Source organism: Schistocerca gregaria, chromosome X (genome assembly GCF_023897955.1).
Source record: "Schistocerca gregaria isolate iqSchGreg1 chromosome X, iqSchGreg1.2, whole genome shotgun sequence".
In the NCBI taxonomy this organism is placed as follows: domain Eukaryota; kingdom Metazoa; phylum Arthropoda; class Insecta; order Orthoptera; family Acrididae; genus Schistocerca; species Schistocerca gregaria.
Window position 1 is genome coordinate 752,667,773 of NC_064931.1, and position 14,869 is coordinate 752,682,641.

At 43.2% G+C, this 14,869-nt stretch overlaps 1 protein-coding gene across 1 annotated transcript in view; it reads right to left on the reverse strand.

Moving 5' to 3' along the window:
- The window catches only part of LOC126298208 (nose resistant to fluoxetine protein 6-like), a 205,204-nt gene extending 200,362 nt beyond the window's left edge, over window positions 1–4,842 (reverse strand). Inside the window, exon 1 of the mRNA XM_049989512.1 lies at window positions 4,771–4,842. Within this exon, the coding sequence (XP_049845469.1) occupies window positions 4,771–4,839 (69 nt within the window). The 5' untranslated portion in view covers window positions 4,840–4,842. The remainder of the gene's footprint in view (window positions 1–4,770) is intronic.
- Window positions 4,843–14,869: the final 10,027 nt, after the last annotated feature.

Consider the following 14,869-nt stretch of genomic DNA (forward strand, 5'->3'; position numbering starts at 1 on the left):
CCACCTTTTTGCAATTTCTTCAGTTTTAATCTACAGTGATAAGATGCACGGTAAGAAAGAGCACATTCAGGTAATCAAGCAACACGCCTTGTCTATGCCGTGGTAATTTAAAATAAATACATCCGCAAAACTATAGTAAACATTACGTCACATTCCCAGAACTCACACGGTAAGAAAAGTAAGCTGTTTTCATTGTGGATGCTAATGCAAGCTGCTTCATAAACAAAGCTAAAGCATTTAAATGACACGTTGTGCATGACACGTTTCCCTACATGTCAGCTGCACATTGCTCTCTGACCGGTGTAACCGGTGTGTACAGTAGCACTGTCATTTGTTTTACAGAAACATTACGCTTCTCACAACTTTGCGCCAATTTCTTGTTACTACCGCACGAAGAGACGTACAGACACCAGCGTATTAAGTAAGTAGCAGTATATCGTTACAGAGCGTTTAATGCACGTCTATACGTAAGAGAAGTAGCAGAACCACAGCGAATTCACGAACATTATATCGAAGAATAAAGAGCCTAAAATGGATGCTGTAATAAATACTGTAACTCTGTCAGACGTATTCTGGTCTAAAACACTAATAAAAATGGTGATTTTACCATCTGCCCGAATATTTATTTTAACACTATATGATTTTCCTAGACATTGTTTTATTGGTGGTGGTGCGGCTACCTTCCTCCGACTTATTATTTAACGTGAAGCCCGAACCTCGGCTCAGCTTGGGATTTTCACGTTAACAAATTACTGCCAGAGGCGAAAAACAATAAGTGGCACAAAGAAACCCTGGGATCGGCTATGGATCGAACACAAGCCTTTCAGTATTGTAATCTGACACTTGTCCACGTTACCATATGGTACAAATAAGCACGAAAAAACTGTTACAAAGCAGCCCAAGACCAACGAATGAAAATTCGGAAGACGTGCTACGTACAGTGAAAACGGAAGCCAGAGGAAAGCGAGTAAATTTCTTAGATATATACGCATCATTGAAATTAATTAGCATTCGACAACTTATCGACAACGGCTACACATCGAGCAGCATCTTCTAACTGAATTTTTTTTTTTTAAAAAAAAGACACCAAATATCTTAGGAGAACACACAATACATGAACTCCAACCACACAGACTTGGGATGCAGCAGGTTAAACACTCATCGGCAACACTGACAGTGACGCTATAAACAATAACACCCCCATAGAAAAACTACGTAAAGCGTACATAGTCTCTGGAATATCTATAACAAGGAAGTCCTTTCAACCAACGCCAAACATCGCCACAAAAAACAGTCCTTCTTCCAGAAGCACTCTACGTAGTTCAGACATTACCATTAACAATCAGTTTCAGTGTCCTCGAGAAATTGGAGCAATAGATACTGTAGAAAACTTTCGGATGGAAAATATGTCTGTTTGGGGGCACCTAGTTCAAAAGATCAACTCACAATAATTCAATGAAATTTTTCATATCAAAACGTGACCCGAAAAACCGAAGTACGATGGTTAGTCGCCTCCTAAAATCAGCTGCCAGAAGTTTCCGTTGACCTACTGACAACTACGCGGACTACATACAGACAGAATATCGATTTCCATGAACTCAAATCCAAATAACTAACAGAAAGGAGTCTAAAAAAGTTAATATTTTACTCGCGCGCACCTCTGTCTCAGTGGGTAATTTCCGGTAGTGCAGGCTGGCGCAGTCACACCACGTGTCTTGCTCACTGACGAAAACATTCCTTCGTCTATTTTAATTTATGAACCAAAGCTAAATGGAGCGGTGTACTTTCCAGTATAGACAATAAAGTGGAACAGCTTCCAAACAATTAAAATAAAGTGACGCTCAATCTGGTACGCTTTGAAGGAATTAATTTCCTACATCCGAAATGTTCTTTTCAGGGAAAGGTAATGAACGCGTGTTCGTCACGATCAGCCGTCCTATGTTGGGAGCCAGCGCACTTGTACATCTACATCGATACTCTTCTAATCACTTTTAAGTGCCTGCCAGAGGATTCATCGAACCACCTTCACAATTTTCTATTATTCCAATCTCGTATAGCGCGCGGAAAGAATGAACACCTATATCTTTCCGTACGAGCTCTGATTTCCCTTATTTTATCGTGGCGATCGTTCCTCCCTATGTAGGTCGGTGTCAAAAAAATATTTTCGCATTCGGATGAGAAAGTTGGTGACTGGAATTTCGTGAGAAGATTCCGTCGCGACGAAAAACACCTTTCTTTTAATGATTTCCAGCCCAAATCCTGTATTATTTCTGTGATACTCTCTCCCATATTTCGCGATGATACAAAACGTGCTGCCTTTCTTTGAACTTTTCCGATGTACTGCGTCAGTCATATCTGGCAAGCATCTCACACCGCGCAGCAGTATTCTAAAAGAGGACGGACAAGAGCCTCCATAGTATGTCTGTTACATATTCTAAGTGTCCTGCCAATATAACGCAGTCTCTGGTTAGCCTTCCCCACAACATTTTATATGTGTTCCTTCCAATTTAAGTTGTTCGTAATTGTAATACCTAGGTATTTAGTTGAATTTACGACTTTTAGATTAGACTGATTTATCACAAACTGGTTCAAATGGCTCTGAGCACACTGGGACTTAATTTCTGAAGTCATCAGTCCCCTAGAACTTAGAACTACTTAAACCTAACTAACCTAAGGACATCACACACATCCATGCCCGAGGGAGGATTCGAACCTGCGACCGTAGCGGTCGCGCGGTTCCAGACTGTAGCGCCTAGAACCGCTTGGCCGCTCCGTCTGATTTATCGTGTAACCGAAGTTTAACGAGTTCTTTTTAGCACTCATGTGGATGACCTTACACTTTCCGTTATTCAGGGTCAACTGCCACTTTTCGCACCATTCAGATATTTTTTTCTAAATCGTCTTGCAGTTTGTTTTGATCTTCTGGTGGTATTATTAGTCGATATACGACAGCGTCATGTGCAAACAACCGAAGACGGCTGCTCAGATTGTCTCCCAAATCGTTTATATAGATAAGGAACAGCAAGGGCCACTACCTTGGGGAACGCCAGAAATCACTTCTACATCTACATCTACATCATTACTCTGCAATTCACATTTAAGTGCTTGGCAGAGGGTTCATTGAACCACAATCATACTACCTCCCTAACATTCCACTCCCGAACAGCGCGCGGGAAAAACGAACACCTAAACCTTTCTGTTCGAGCCCCGATTTCTCTTATTTTATTTTGATGATCATTCCTACCTATGTAGGATGAGCTCAACAAAATATTTTCGCATTCGGAAGAGAAATTTGGTGACGGAAATTTCATAAATAGATCTCGCCGCGTCGAAAAACGTCTTTGCCTTAATGACTTCAAAAATGGTTCCAATGACTGAGCACTATGGGACTCAACTTCTGAGGTCATCAGTCCCCTACAACTTAGAACTACTTAAACCTAACTAACCTAAGGACATCACACACATCCATGCCCGAGGCAGGATTCGAACCTGCGAACGTAGCGGTCGCGCGGATCCAGACTGTAGCGCCTAGAACCGCACGGCCACTCCGGCCGGCTTTTAATGACTTCCATCCCAACTCGCGTATCATATCTGCCACACTCTCTCCCCTATTAAGTGCTGCCGTTTTTTGCACCCTTTCGATGTCCTCCGTAAATCCCACCTGGTAAAGATCCCACACCGCGCAGCAATATTCTAACAGGGGACGAACGAGTGTAGTGTAAGCTGTCTCTTTAGTGGACTTGTTGCATTTTCTAAGTGTCCTGCCAATGAAACGCAACCTTTGGTTGGCCTTCCCCACAGTATTATCTATGTGGTCTTTCCAACTGAAGTTGTTCGTAATTTTTAAACCCAGGTTCAAAATGGTTCAAATGGCTCTGAGCACTATGGGACTTAACATCTATGGTCATAAGTCCCCTAGAACTTAGAACTACTTAAACCTAACTAACCTAAGGACATCACGCAACATCCAGTCATCACGAGGCAGAGAAAATCCCTGACCCCGCCGGGAATCGAACCCGGGAACCGGGGCGCGGGAACACTACCGCACGACCACGAGCTGCGGACTACACCCAGGTACTTAGTTGAATTGACAGTCTTGAGAATTGTACTATTTATCGAGTAATCGAATTCCAACGGATTTCTTTTGGAACTCATGTGGATCGCCTCACACTTTTTGTTATTTAGCGTCAACTGCCACCTGCCACACCATACAGCAATATTTTCTAAATCGCTTTGCAACTGATACCGGTGTTCGGATGACCTTACTAGACGGTAAATTACAGCATCATCTGCGAACAACCCAAGAGAACTGCTCAGATTGTCACCCAGGTCATTTATATAGATCAGGAACAGCAGAGGTCCCAGGACGCTTCCCTGGGGAACACCTGATATCACTTCAGTTCTACTCGACGATTTGCCGTCTATCACTACGAACTGCGGCCTTCCTGACAGGAAATCACGAATCCAGTCGCACAAGTGAGACGATACCCCGTAGGCCCGCAGCTTGATTACAAGTCGCTTGTGAGGAACGGTGTCAAAACCTTTCCGGAAATCTAGAAATACGGAATAAACTTGAGGTCCCCTGGGAGTCGGAACTTCTGGTTTACTCGATGACTTTCCGTCAGTTAGTACGAAGTGTGACCTCTCAGACAGGAAATCACAAATGCGCGTGTCTTGTAAGCCGACGTGTAGCTCGCTTCACGAACACGAACACAGCAAGTGCGGCACACAAGAGAAGAGGCGGCGAGAGCGCGGCCGGTTCTGGCCTACCTGTCCGTGTGCGACGGCGGCAGCGGCTGCGAGCAGCAGGAGCGGCAGTGGCGGCCCGTCGGCGGCCATGGTAACAGTGTGGCTGAGGCGCGCCTTTCTCCGCACTACTATAAACCCCGGCTGGCCGCCCCTCCAGCCACCACGCAGCTTCCACACTCTTTGGCAACGACGGCCGCGCCCGCTTTCATACTTTCGGGCCAGTCTGGCGCTCTTTTCGCACACGAGATTTCAGATAAAATAATAAATCCTACCGATGGACCTCATTTCCTCCGTGTCGGACTGTGGTTTGCCAACCGCGAATATTTCGATAAAAAAGATAAAATAAAAATTATTATCTGTATGTTTCCTGAATGAGATGTTCACTCTGCAGCGGAGTGTGCGCTGATATGAAACTTCCTGCAGTCATGGACTGTGCAGCTGGTCCCGGCGGAGGTTCGAGTCCCCCCTCGGGCATGGGTGTGTGTGTTTGTTCAAATGGTTCAAATGGCTCTGAGCACTATGGGACTTAACAGCTGTGGTCATCAGTCCCCTAGAACTTAGAACTACTTAAACCTAACTAACCTAAGGACATCACACACATCCATGCCCGAGGCAGGATTCGAACCTGCGACCGCAGCAGTCGCACGGTTCCGGACTGCGCGACTAGAACCGCGAGACCACCGCGGCCGGCGTGTGTGTTTGTCCTTAGGGTAATTTAGGTTAAGTAGTGTGTAAGCTTAGGGACTGATGACCTTAGCAGTTAAGTCCCATTAGATTTCACACACATTTGAACATTTGAAACTTCCTGGCAGATTAAAACTGTGTGCCGGACCGAGACTCGAACTCGGGACCTTTGCCTTTCGCGGGCAAATGGTCCGTCTCCGTCTCCGCAATATCTTTTCTTTCAGGACTGCTAGTTCTGTAGGATTCGCAGGAGACCTTCTGTGAAGCTTGGAAGGTACGAGAAGTAAAGCTGTGAGGACGGGGCGTGAGTCGTGCTTAGGTAGCTCAGCAGGTAGAGCACTTGCCCGCGAAAGGCAAAGGTCCCGAGTACGAGTCTCGGTCCATCACACAGCTTTATCTGTATGTTGTTGTTGTGGTCTTCAGTCCAGAGACTGGTTTGATGCAGCTCTCCATGCTACTCTATCCTCTGGAGGCCTCTTTATCCCCAAATATCTACTGCAACCTACATCCTTCTGCATCTGCTTAGTGGATTCACCTCTTGGTCTCCCTCTTCGATTTTTACCCTCCACGCTTCCCTACAATTCTAAACTGGTGATCCCGTGATGCCTCAGAACGTGACCTAACAACCGATCCCTCCTTCTAGTCACGTTGTGCCACAAATTCCTCTTCTCCCCAGTTCTATTCCGTACCTACTCATTAGTTACGTGATCTACCCATCTAATCTTCAGCATTCTTCTGTAGCACCACATTTCGAAAGCTTCTATTCTCTTCTTGTCTACGTTGTTTATCACCCATGCTTCACTTCCATACATGGCCAACTCCATACAAATACAATACTGGCCATTAAAATTGCTACACCAAGAAGAAATGCAGGTGATAAACTGGTATTCATTGGACAAATATATTATACTAGAACTGAAATGTGATTACATTTTCACGCAATTTGGATGCATAGATCCTGAGAAATCAGTACCCAGAACAACCACCTCTGGCAGTAATTACGGACTTGATACGCCTGGGCATTGAGTCACACAGAGCGTGGATGGCGAGTACAGGCACAGCTGCCCATGCACCTTCAACACGATACCACAGTTCATTAAGAGTAGTGACTGGCATATTGTGACAAGCTAGTTGCTCGGCCACTATTGACCAGACGTTTTCAATTGGTGAGAGAGCTGGAGAATGTGCTGGCCAGGGGAGCAGTCGAACATTTTCTGTATCCAGAAAGGGCCGTACAGGACCTGTAACATGCGGTCGCGCATTATCCTGCTGAAATTTAGGGTTTCGCGAGAATCGAATGAAGGGTAGAGCCACGAGTCGTAACACATCTGAAATGTAATGTCCACTGTTCAAAGTCCTCATGTCAGTACGTTGTAGGTGTCGCCACCGGCGCCAACCTTGTGTGAATGCTCTGTAAAGCTAATCATTTGCATATCACAGCATCTTCTTCCTGTCGGTTAAATTTCGCGTCTGTAGCACGTCACCGTCGTGGTGTAGCAATTTTAATGGCCAGTTGTGTACTTTCAGAAAAGACTTCCTAACACTTAAATATATACTCGATGTTAACAAGTTTCTCTTCTTCAGAAACGCTTTCCTTGCCATAGCCAATCTACATTTTATATCCTCTCTACTTAACAGCGCGTGGTAGCTGCGCAATCTGAGGCGTCTTACCACGGTTCGCCCGGCTCCCCCCGTCGGAGGTCCGAGTCCTCCACCGGGCAAGGGGGAGTGTGTCCTTAGCGTAAGTTAGTTTAAGTTAGATTAAGTAGTGTGTAAGAATAGAGACCGATGACCTCAGCAGTTTGTTCGCACGAGAACTTACGACGACCTCTCTACTTCGACCGTCATCAGTTATTCTGCTCCCCAAAAAGATAAACTCATCTACTACTTTAAGTGTCTCATTTCCTAATCTAATTCCCTCAGCATCACCTGATTTAAAACGACTACATTCCATTATCCACGTTTTGCTTTTGTTGAGGCTCATCTTATATTATCCTTTCAGGAAACCGCCCATTCCGTCTTCCAGGTCCTTTGCTGTCTCTGACAGAATTACAATGTCGACGGCAAACCTCAAGGTTTTTATTTCTTTTCCACGGATTTGAATTCCTGCTCGAAATTTTTCTTTCGTTTCCTTTACTGCTTGCTTAGCATATAGATTGAATAAAATCGGGGATAGGTTACAACCCTTCTCAACCACTGCTTCCCTTTCATACCCCTCGACTCTTATAACTGCCATCTGGTTTCTGTACAAACTGTAAATAGCCTTTAGCTCCCTGTATTTTACACCTTTCACTTTCAGATTTGAAACAGGGTATTCAAGCCAACATTGTCCAAAGCTTTTTCTTAGTCTACAAATGCTAGAAATGTAGGTTTTCCTTTCCTTAACCTATCTTCTAAGATAAATCGTAGGGTCAGTATTGCATCGCCTGTTCCAACCTTTCTGCGGAATCCAAACTGATATTCCCATAAGTCGGCTTCTAGCCGTTTTTTCCATTCGTTTCTGAAGAATTCGTGTTAGTATTTGGCATCCATGACTTATTAAACTGATATTTTGGTAATTTCCACACCTGTAAACACCTACTTTCTTTTGGACTGGAATTATTACATTCTTCTTGAAGTCTGAGGGTGTTTCGCCTGTCTCATACACCTCGTTCACCAAATGTAAAGTTTTGTGAGGGATGGCTCGCCCAAAGCTTTCAGTAGTTCTAATGGAATGTTGCCTACTCCCTGGGCCTTGTTACGACTTAGGTCTTTCAGTGCTCTGTCAAATTCTTCAAGTACTATCATATCTCCTATTTCATCTTCATCTACGTCCTCTTCCATTTCCTTAATACTGCCCTGAAGTACATCGCCCTTGTATAGTCCCTCTATATACTCCTTCGCCGCATGCAGCAGCCGCATGGTCTGGGGCGTTTACTTAGGGTCCGCGCGGCTCCCCCGGTCGGAGGTTCGTGTCCTCCCTAGGGCATGGGTGAGTGTGTTGCCCATAGGGTAAGTTAGTTTAAGTTAGATTAAGTAGGGTGTAAGCTTAGGGACCGATGACCTTAGCGGTTTGGTCCCTTAAGATCTTACCATAAATTTACAATTTTTTTTTACTCCTTCCACCTTTCTGCTTTCCCTTCTTTGTTAGGACTAGTTTTCCATCCGAGCTCTTGATATTCACACAGGTGGTTCTCTTTTCTCCAAACGTCTCCTTAATTTTCCTGTAGGCAGTATGTATCTTACCCCTACTGATATGTTTCTACAGCCTTACATTTGTCCTCCAACCAACCCTGCTTAGCGATTTTACACTTCCTGTCGATCTCGTTTTTGAGACGTTTGTATTCCTTTTCGCCTGCCGTATTTACTGCATATTTATATTTTCTCCTTTCATCCCAACGATTTCTACTAGGCCTCGTCTTTTTATCTGTATAAGTCACTCTTTTATTTTACTTCCCGACTCGTTTCTGGCGCTTATACTGCGATCTTAAGGTGTATCCGTGGTTTACTTGTGTATTTCTTTTCCTGGATGTAGCCAGCTGTTCTAAGAAAAAGTACACTACATGCCGTTATATACACTCATTGGTGCCACTCAGTATGATGACTTCGATGCGACGCGAGGTGGAATCACTTTCCTTGGGTTCCACTTGTTACAGGAACGAGTGAGAAGACTACTTGTACCACCACAACACAATAGCCTTAAAAAAAGTCGTTAACATCTGAGGTCATCAGTTCCCTAGAACTACTTAATCCTAACAAACCTAAGGACATCACACACAGCCATGTCCGAGGCAGACTGAAGCGCCTAGAACCGCACGACCTTAGCAGCCAGCAGACTGTCGCAGTCACACCACGTGTCTTGCTCACTGATGAAACCATCTCTTCGCCTGTTTTAATTTATGAACCAAAATTAAATGGTGGTGTGTACTTTCCAGTATAAACAATAAAGTGTAGCAGCTTCCAGACAATTAAAATAAAGTGACGCTCAATATGGTACGCTTTGACGGAATTAATTTCCTACATCCGAAACGTTCTTTTCAAGAAAACAAGGGTGTTTCAAGCGTCTCCATATTTCAAGATTTCATCTCCGAGAATGTAGTGAATCATTTGTATTTGCACCATACTGTGGTAGAAATGTTTATATATAATGATCTACAGTGTCCTCTCTGCTGGCAGAAGTAAAGCGTTAGGAGACAGTACGACTGTTCATATTTTAAAAATATCGGGAGACCAATATATCGATATTTAAAAAACGTTATTATCGGTTCTCAGGATATCGACAAATATAAATGATATATCGACGGAAAAAATCGACATGCGGTCCGAAAACAATGTCGGCTGCGCATTGTACACATACTGCCAGTTTTAGAGCTGCATAGTTAAGAATTGATTTATTATTAGATGTTCCGTACATCAACAAATGGTTCAAATGGCTCCAAGTACTGTGGGACGCAACATTTGAGGTCATCAATCCCCTAGACTTAGAACTACTTAAAACCTAACTAACCTAAGGACATCACACACATCCATGCCCGAGGCAGGATTCGAACCTGCGACAGTACATGAACAAGCTAGCAACCTGTTTATCTTCCTTAGAGCAGGAATCGAAAGGAAAACGATGCACGTTCATGCTTGGTGATAATCAGTTTGCTAAGAATGGTAACTGAGTTAAAGCGGCCCAAAAAAGGGTCCGATGGGTCCATCGTTCGGTTTCACATATCGATTTTGTATGGAATACTTCACGTCGACTTCCTTGTTTTTTTTCCATTTCTGCAAACGCCAGTGAATCAGCAGCTGTATAGGTGAAGTTAAACGTTGCAGTTTCTGTTGGTAACGCCGAGCACCGATTACGTCACCATTTCCTCTCACACGTCTCTAAAAAATGGTTCAAATGGCTCTGAGCACTATGAGACTTAACTTCTGAGGTCATCAATCCCCTAGAACGTAGAACTAATTAAACCTTACTAACCTAAGGACATCACACACATCCAAGCCCGAGGCAGGATTCGAACCTGCGACCGTAGCGGTTGCGCGGTTCCAGACTGTAGCGCCTAGAACCGCACGGCCACTCCGGCCGGCCACAAGTCTCCACCCACAGCATTTATATTTTTGTTCGTCAGATTCAGCAACTGTTTTTTAACGCACCTGGTGTGCCATTTCTTCACATTGGAAATACTGTTATTCCATTCACACCGCCAACCCTCAGTGCAATCGGACTTCTTCTCCGTTCCATCTATATCTGCTTCACACAGTCAACAGTCAAAGATAGAGACTAGACGTTATGAAAGCTTAAAAAGTAGTAAGACTCCTTCACACAGTGAAAGTAAAATTATGGTCCACTACAATTTCTAAAGAAATATTACAAATATTTACCGAAAATTGCGAAAAAATACAATATAAAATGAAAATATCAGCACTCGATACAGTTCTTTCGAAATCGATATAGCGGTGAAAAAAATATAGTGGGTATATAACGTTTCCTAGGATAAAATATCGATATTTTGTCGACAGCCCTAGTAGACATCTGAATAATCGCAGAAAAATAAATAGTTTTAATCCATAGATACACGTGAAGGACGAAACGAGATATGGAAGAAAAAAGTGACAGAGGCAGATAATTATTTGTATTTTATCTTTTGCTGAGAGAGGCCACAACCAGCCAAAAATACCCTTAACAATTGTATTATTTCATTGCTCTTATTGCTTCCCCGAAACGTCGGATGGCTGGAAGTATTTTATGGCATGAATTGTGAATTCAGCATCTCCTCTATTCCTCCACTACGTGAGAATATTTATGCATTTAGTGCCGCCTGATGTGATGTAAGTATTACTTAAATATGTTAAAATATACTAATGAGTGTACTGTATGAAGGCAAACAAAGTTAATCCTTTAGCCTACAACCACACATCAGATTCCAGGTCCGGTATTTTGGCCAAATGTGATTCTCATACGCCCGGCCAGTGGTACGTTGGTTGGGCGGAATGTAAACTGTATGGGCCTGGGCCGTGCTGCAACGGTCGTAGCTTGTGATGTACTCCACGACACACAGCACAGGCCAGGCTCGTCATAGGTTCTTATTATATCTTTCTATCGCACTCGGTTACATTGGTCACGTTCGCACGTCGAAATATATTTTCTTGAGTATTCGGGACGTATACTCTCAAAATGTTTTCAAAACGTAAAACCTGTGATGCGAACAGCAAGTGTCATGTTGATGATTCTGCTACTGACAGTGACAGTAGCCTCATCATATATCCTGCACGACAAAGATGCAGGCGATTAGTTACTGAGGATGATACAGGTGACGAAGATCTACTACTAGAGCTATGGATTTGGAAAGAAATACGAAATAGTCCAATAAACCAGAACTATACAATGACTCCTGTCATAAGAGAGGCAACCTTACTTGAGATGGGAGTAAAAATAGAGAACTAGATACATTTAATATAGCCTAGTATTTGCCCCCCCCCCCCCCCCCCCCCCATGAACCATGGACCTTGCCTTTGGTAGGGAGGCTTGCGTGCCTCAGCGATACGGATGGCCGTACCGTAGGTGCAACCACAACGGAGGGGTATCTGTTGAGAGGCCAGACAAACATGTGGTTCTTGAAGAGGGGCAGCAGCCTTTTCAGTAGTTGCAGGGGCAACAGTCTGCATGATTGACTGATCTGACCTTGCAACACTAACCAAAACGGCCTTGCTGTGCTGGTACTGCGAACGGCTGAAAGTAAGGAGAAACGACAGCCGTAATTTTTCCCGAGAGCATGCAGCTTTACTGTATGATTAAATGATGATGGCATCCTCTTGGGTAAAATAGTCCCCCATTCGGATCTCCGGGTGGGGACTACTCAGGAGGACGTCGTTATCAGGAGAAAGAAAACTGGCGTTCTATGGATCGGAGCGTGGAATATCAGATCCCTTAATCGGGCAGGTAGGTTAGAAAATTTAAAAAGGGAAATGGATAGGTTAAAGTTAGATATAGTGGGAATTAGTGAAGTTCGGTGGCAGGAGGAACAAGACTTTTGGTCAGGTGAATACAGGGTTATAAATACAAAATCAAATAGGGGTAATGCGGAAGTAGGTCTAATAATGAATAAAAAAATATGAGTGCGAGTAAGCTACTACAAACAGCATAGTTAACGCATTATTGTGGCCAAGATAGACACGAAGCCCATGCCTACTACAGTAGTACAAGTTTATATGCCAACTAGCTCTGCAGATGATGAAGAAATTGATGAAATGTATGATGAGATAAAAGAAATTATTCAAGTAGTGAAGGGAGACAAAAATTTAATGGTCATGGGTGACTGGAATTCGTCAGTAGGAAAAGGAAGGAAACATAGTAGGTGATTATGGATTGGGGCTAAGAAATAAAAGAGGAAGCCGTCTGGTAGAATTTTGCACAGAGCATAACTTAATCATAGCTAACACTTGATTCAAGAATCATAAAAGAAGGTTGTATACATGGAAGAATCCTGGAGATACTAAAAGGTATCAGATAGATTATATAATGGTAAGACAGAGATTTAGGAACCAGGTTTTAAATTGTAAGACATTTCCAGGGGCAGGTGTGGACTCTGACGACAATCTATTGGTTGTGAACTGTAGATTAAAGCTGAAGAAAGTGCAAAGAGGCGGGAATTTAAGGAGATGGGACCTGGATAAACTGAAAGAACCAGAGGTTGTACAGAGTTTCAGGGAGAGCATAAGGGAACAATTGACAGGAATAGGGGAAAGAAATACAGTAGAAGAAGAATGGGTAGCTCTGAGGGATGAAGTAGTGAAGGCAGCAGAGGACCAAGTAGGTAAAAAGACGAGGGCTAGCAGAAATCCTTGGGTAACAGAAGAAATATTGAATTTAATTTATGAAAGGAGAAAATATATAAATGCAGTAAATGAAGCAGGCAAAAAGGAATACAAACGTCTCAAAAATGAGATCGACAGGAAGTGCAAAATGGCTAAGCCGGGATGGGTAGAGGACATATCTAAGGATGTAGAGGCTTATCTCACTAGGGGTAAGATAGATACTGCCTACAGGAAAATTAAAGAGACCTTTGGAGAAAGGAGAACCACTTGCATGAATATCAAGAGCTTTGGTGGAAACCCAGTTCTAAAAAAAGAAGGGAAAGCAGAAAGGTGGAAGGAGTTTATAAAGGGTCTATAGAAGGGCGATGTACTTGAGGACAATATTATGGAAATGGAAGAGGGTGTAGATGAAGACGAAATGGGAGATAAGATACTGCGTGAAGAGTTTGACAGAACACTGAAAGACCTGAGTCGAAACAAGGCCCCGGGAGTAGACAACATTCCATTAGAGCTACTGACGGCCTTGGGAGAGCCAGTCCTGACAAAACTCTAGCAGCTGGTGAGCAAGATGTATGAGACAGGCGAATACCCTCAGACTTCAAGAAGAATATAATAATTCCAATCCCAAAGAAAGCAGGTGCTGACAGATGTGAAAATTACAGAATTATCAGTTTAATAAGTCACAGCTGCAAAATACTAACCTGAATTCTTTACAGACAGATGGAAAAACTGGTAGATTCGGACCTCGGGGAGGATCAGTTTGGATTCCGTAGAAATGTTGGAACACGTGAGGCAACACTGACCCTACGACTTATCTTAGAAGAAATATTAAAAAAAGGCAAACCTAAGTTTCTAGCATTTGTAAACTTAGAGAAACCTTTTGACAATGTTGACTGGAATACTCTCAATCAAATTGTGAAGGTGGCAGGGGTAAAATACAGGGAGCGAAAGGCTGTTTACAATTTGTGCAGAAACCAGATGACAGTCATAAGAGTCGAGGAGCATGAAAGGGAAGCAGTGGTTGGGAAAGGAGTGGGACAGGGTTGTAGCCTATCCCCGATGTTATTCAATCTGTCTATTGAGCAAGCAGTAAAGGAAACAAAAGACAAATTCGGAGTAGGTTTTAAAATTCATGGGGAAGAATTAAAAACTTTGAGGTTTGCCGATGACATTGTAATTCTGTCAGAGACAGGAAAGACTTGCAAGAGCAGTTGGACAGAATGGACAGTGTCTTGAAAGGAGGATATAAGATGAACATCAACAAAAGCAAAACGAGGATAATGGAATGTATTCAAATTAAATCGGGTGATGCTGAGGGAATTAAATTAGGAAATGAGACACTTAAAGTAGTAAAGGAGTTGTGCTACTTAGGAAGTAAAATAACTGATGATGGTCGAAGTAGAGAGGATATAAAATGTAGACTGGCAATGGCAAGGAAAGCGTTTCTGAAGAAGAGAAATTTGTTAACATCGAATATAGATTTATGTATCAGGAAGGCGTTTCTGAAAGTATTTGTTTGGAGTGTAGGCATGTATGGAAGTGAAACATGGACGATAACTAGTTTGGACAAGAAGAGAATAGAAGCTTTCGAAATGTGGTGCTACAGGAGAACGTTGAAGGTATGGTGGATAGATCACGTAACTAATGAGGA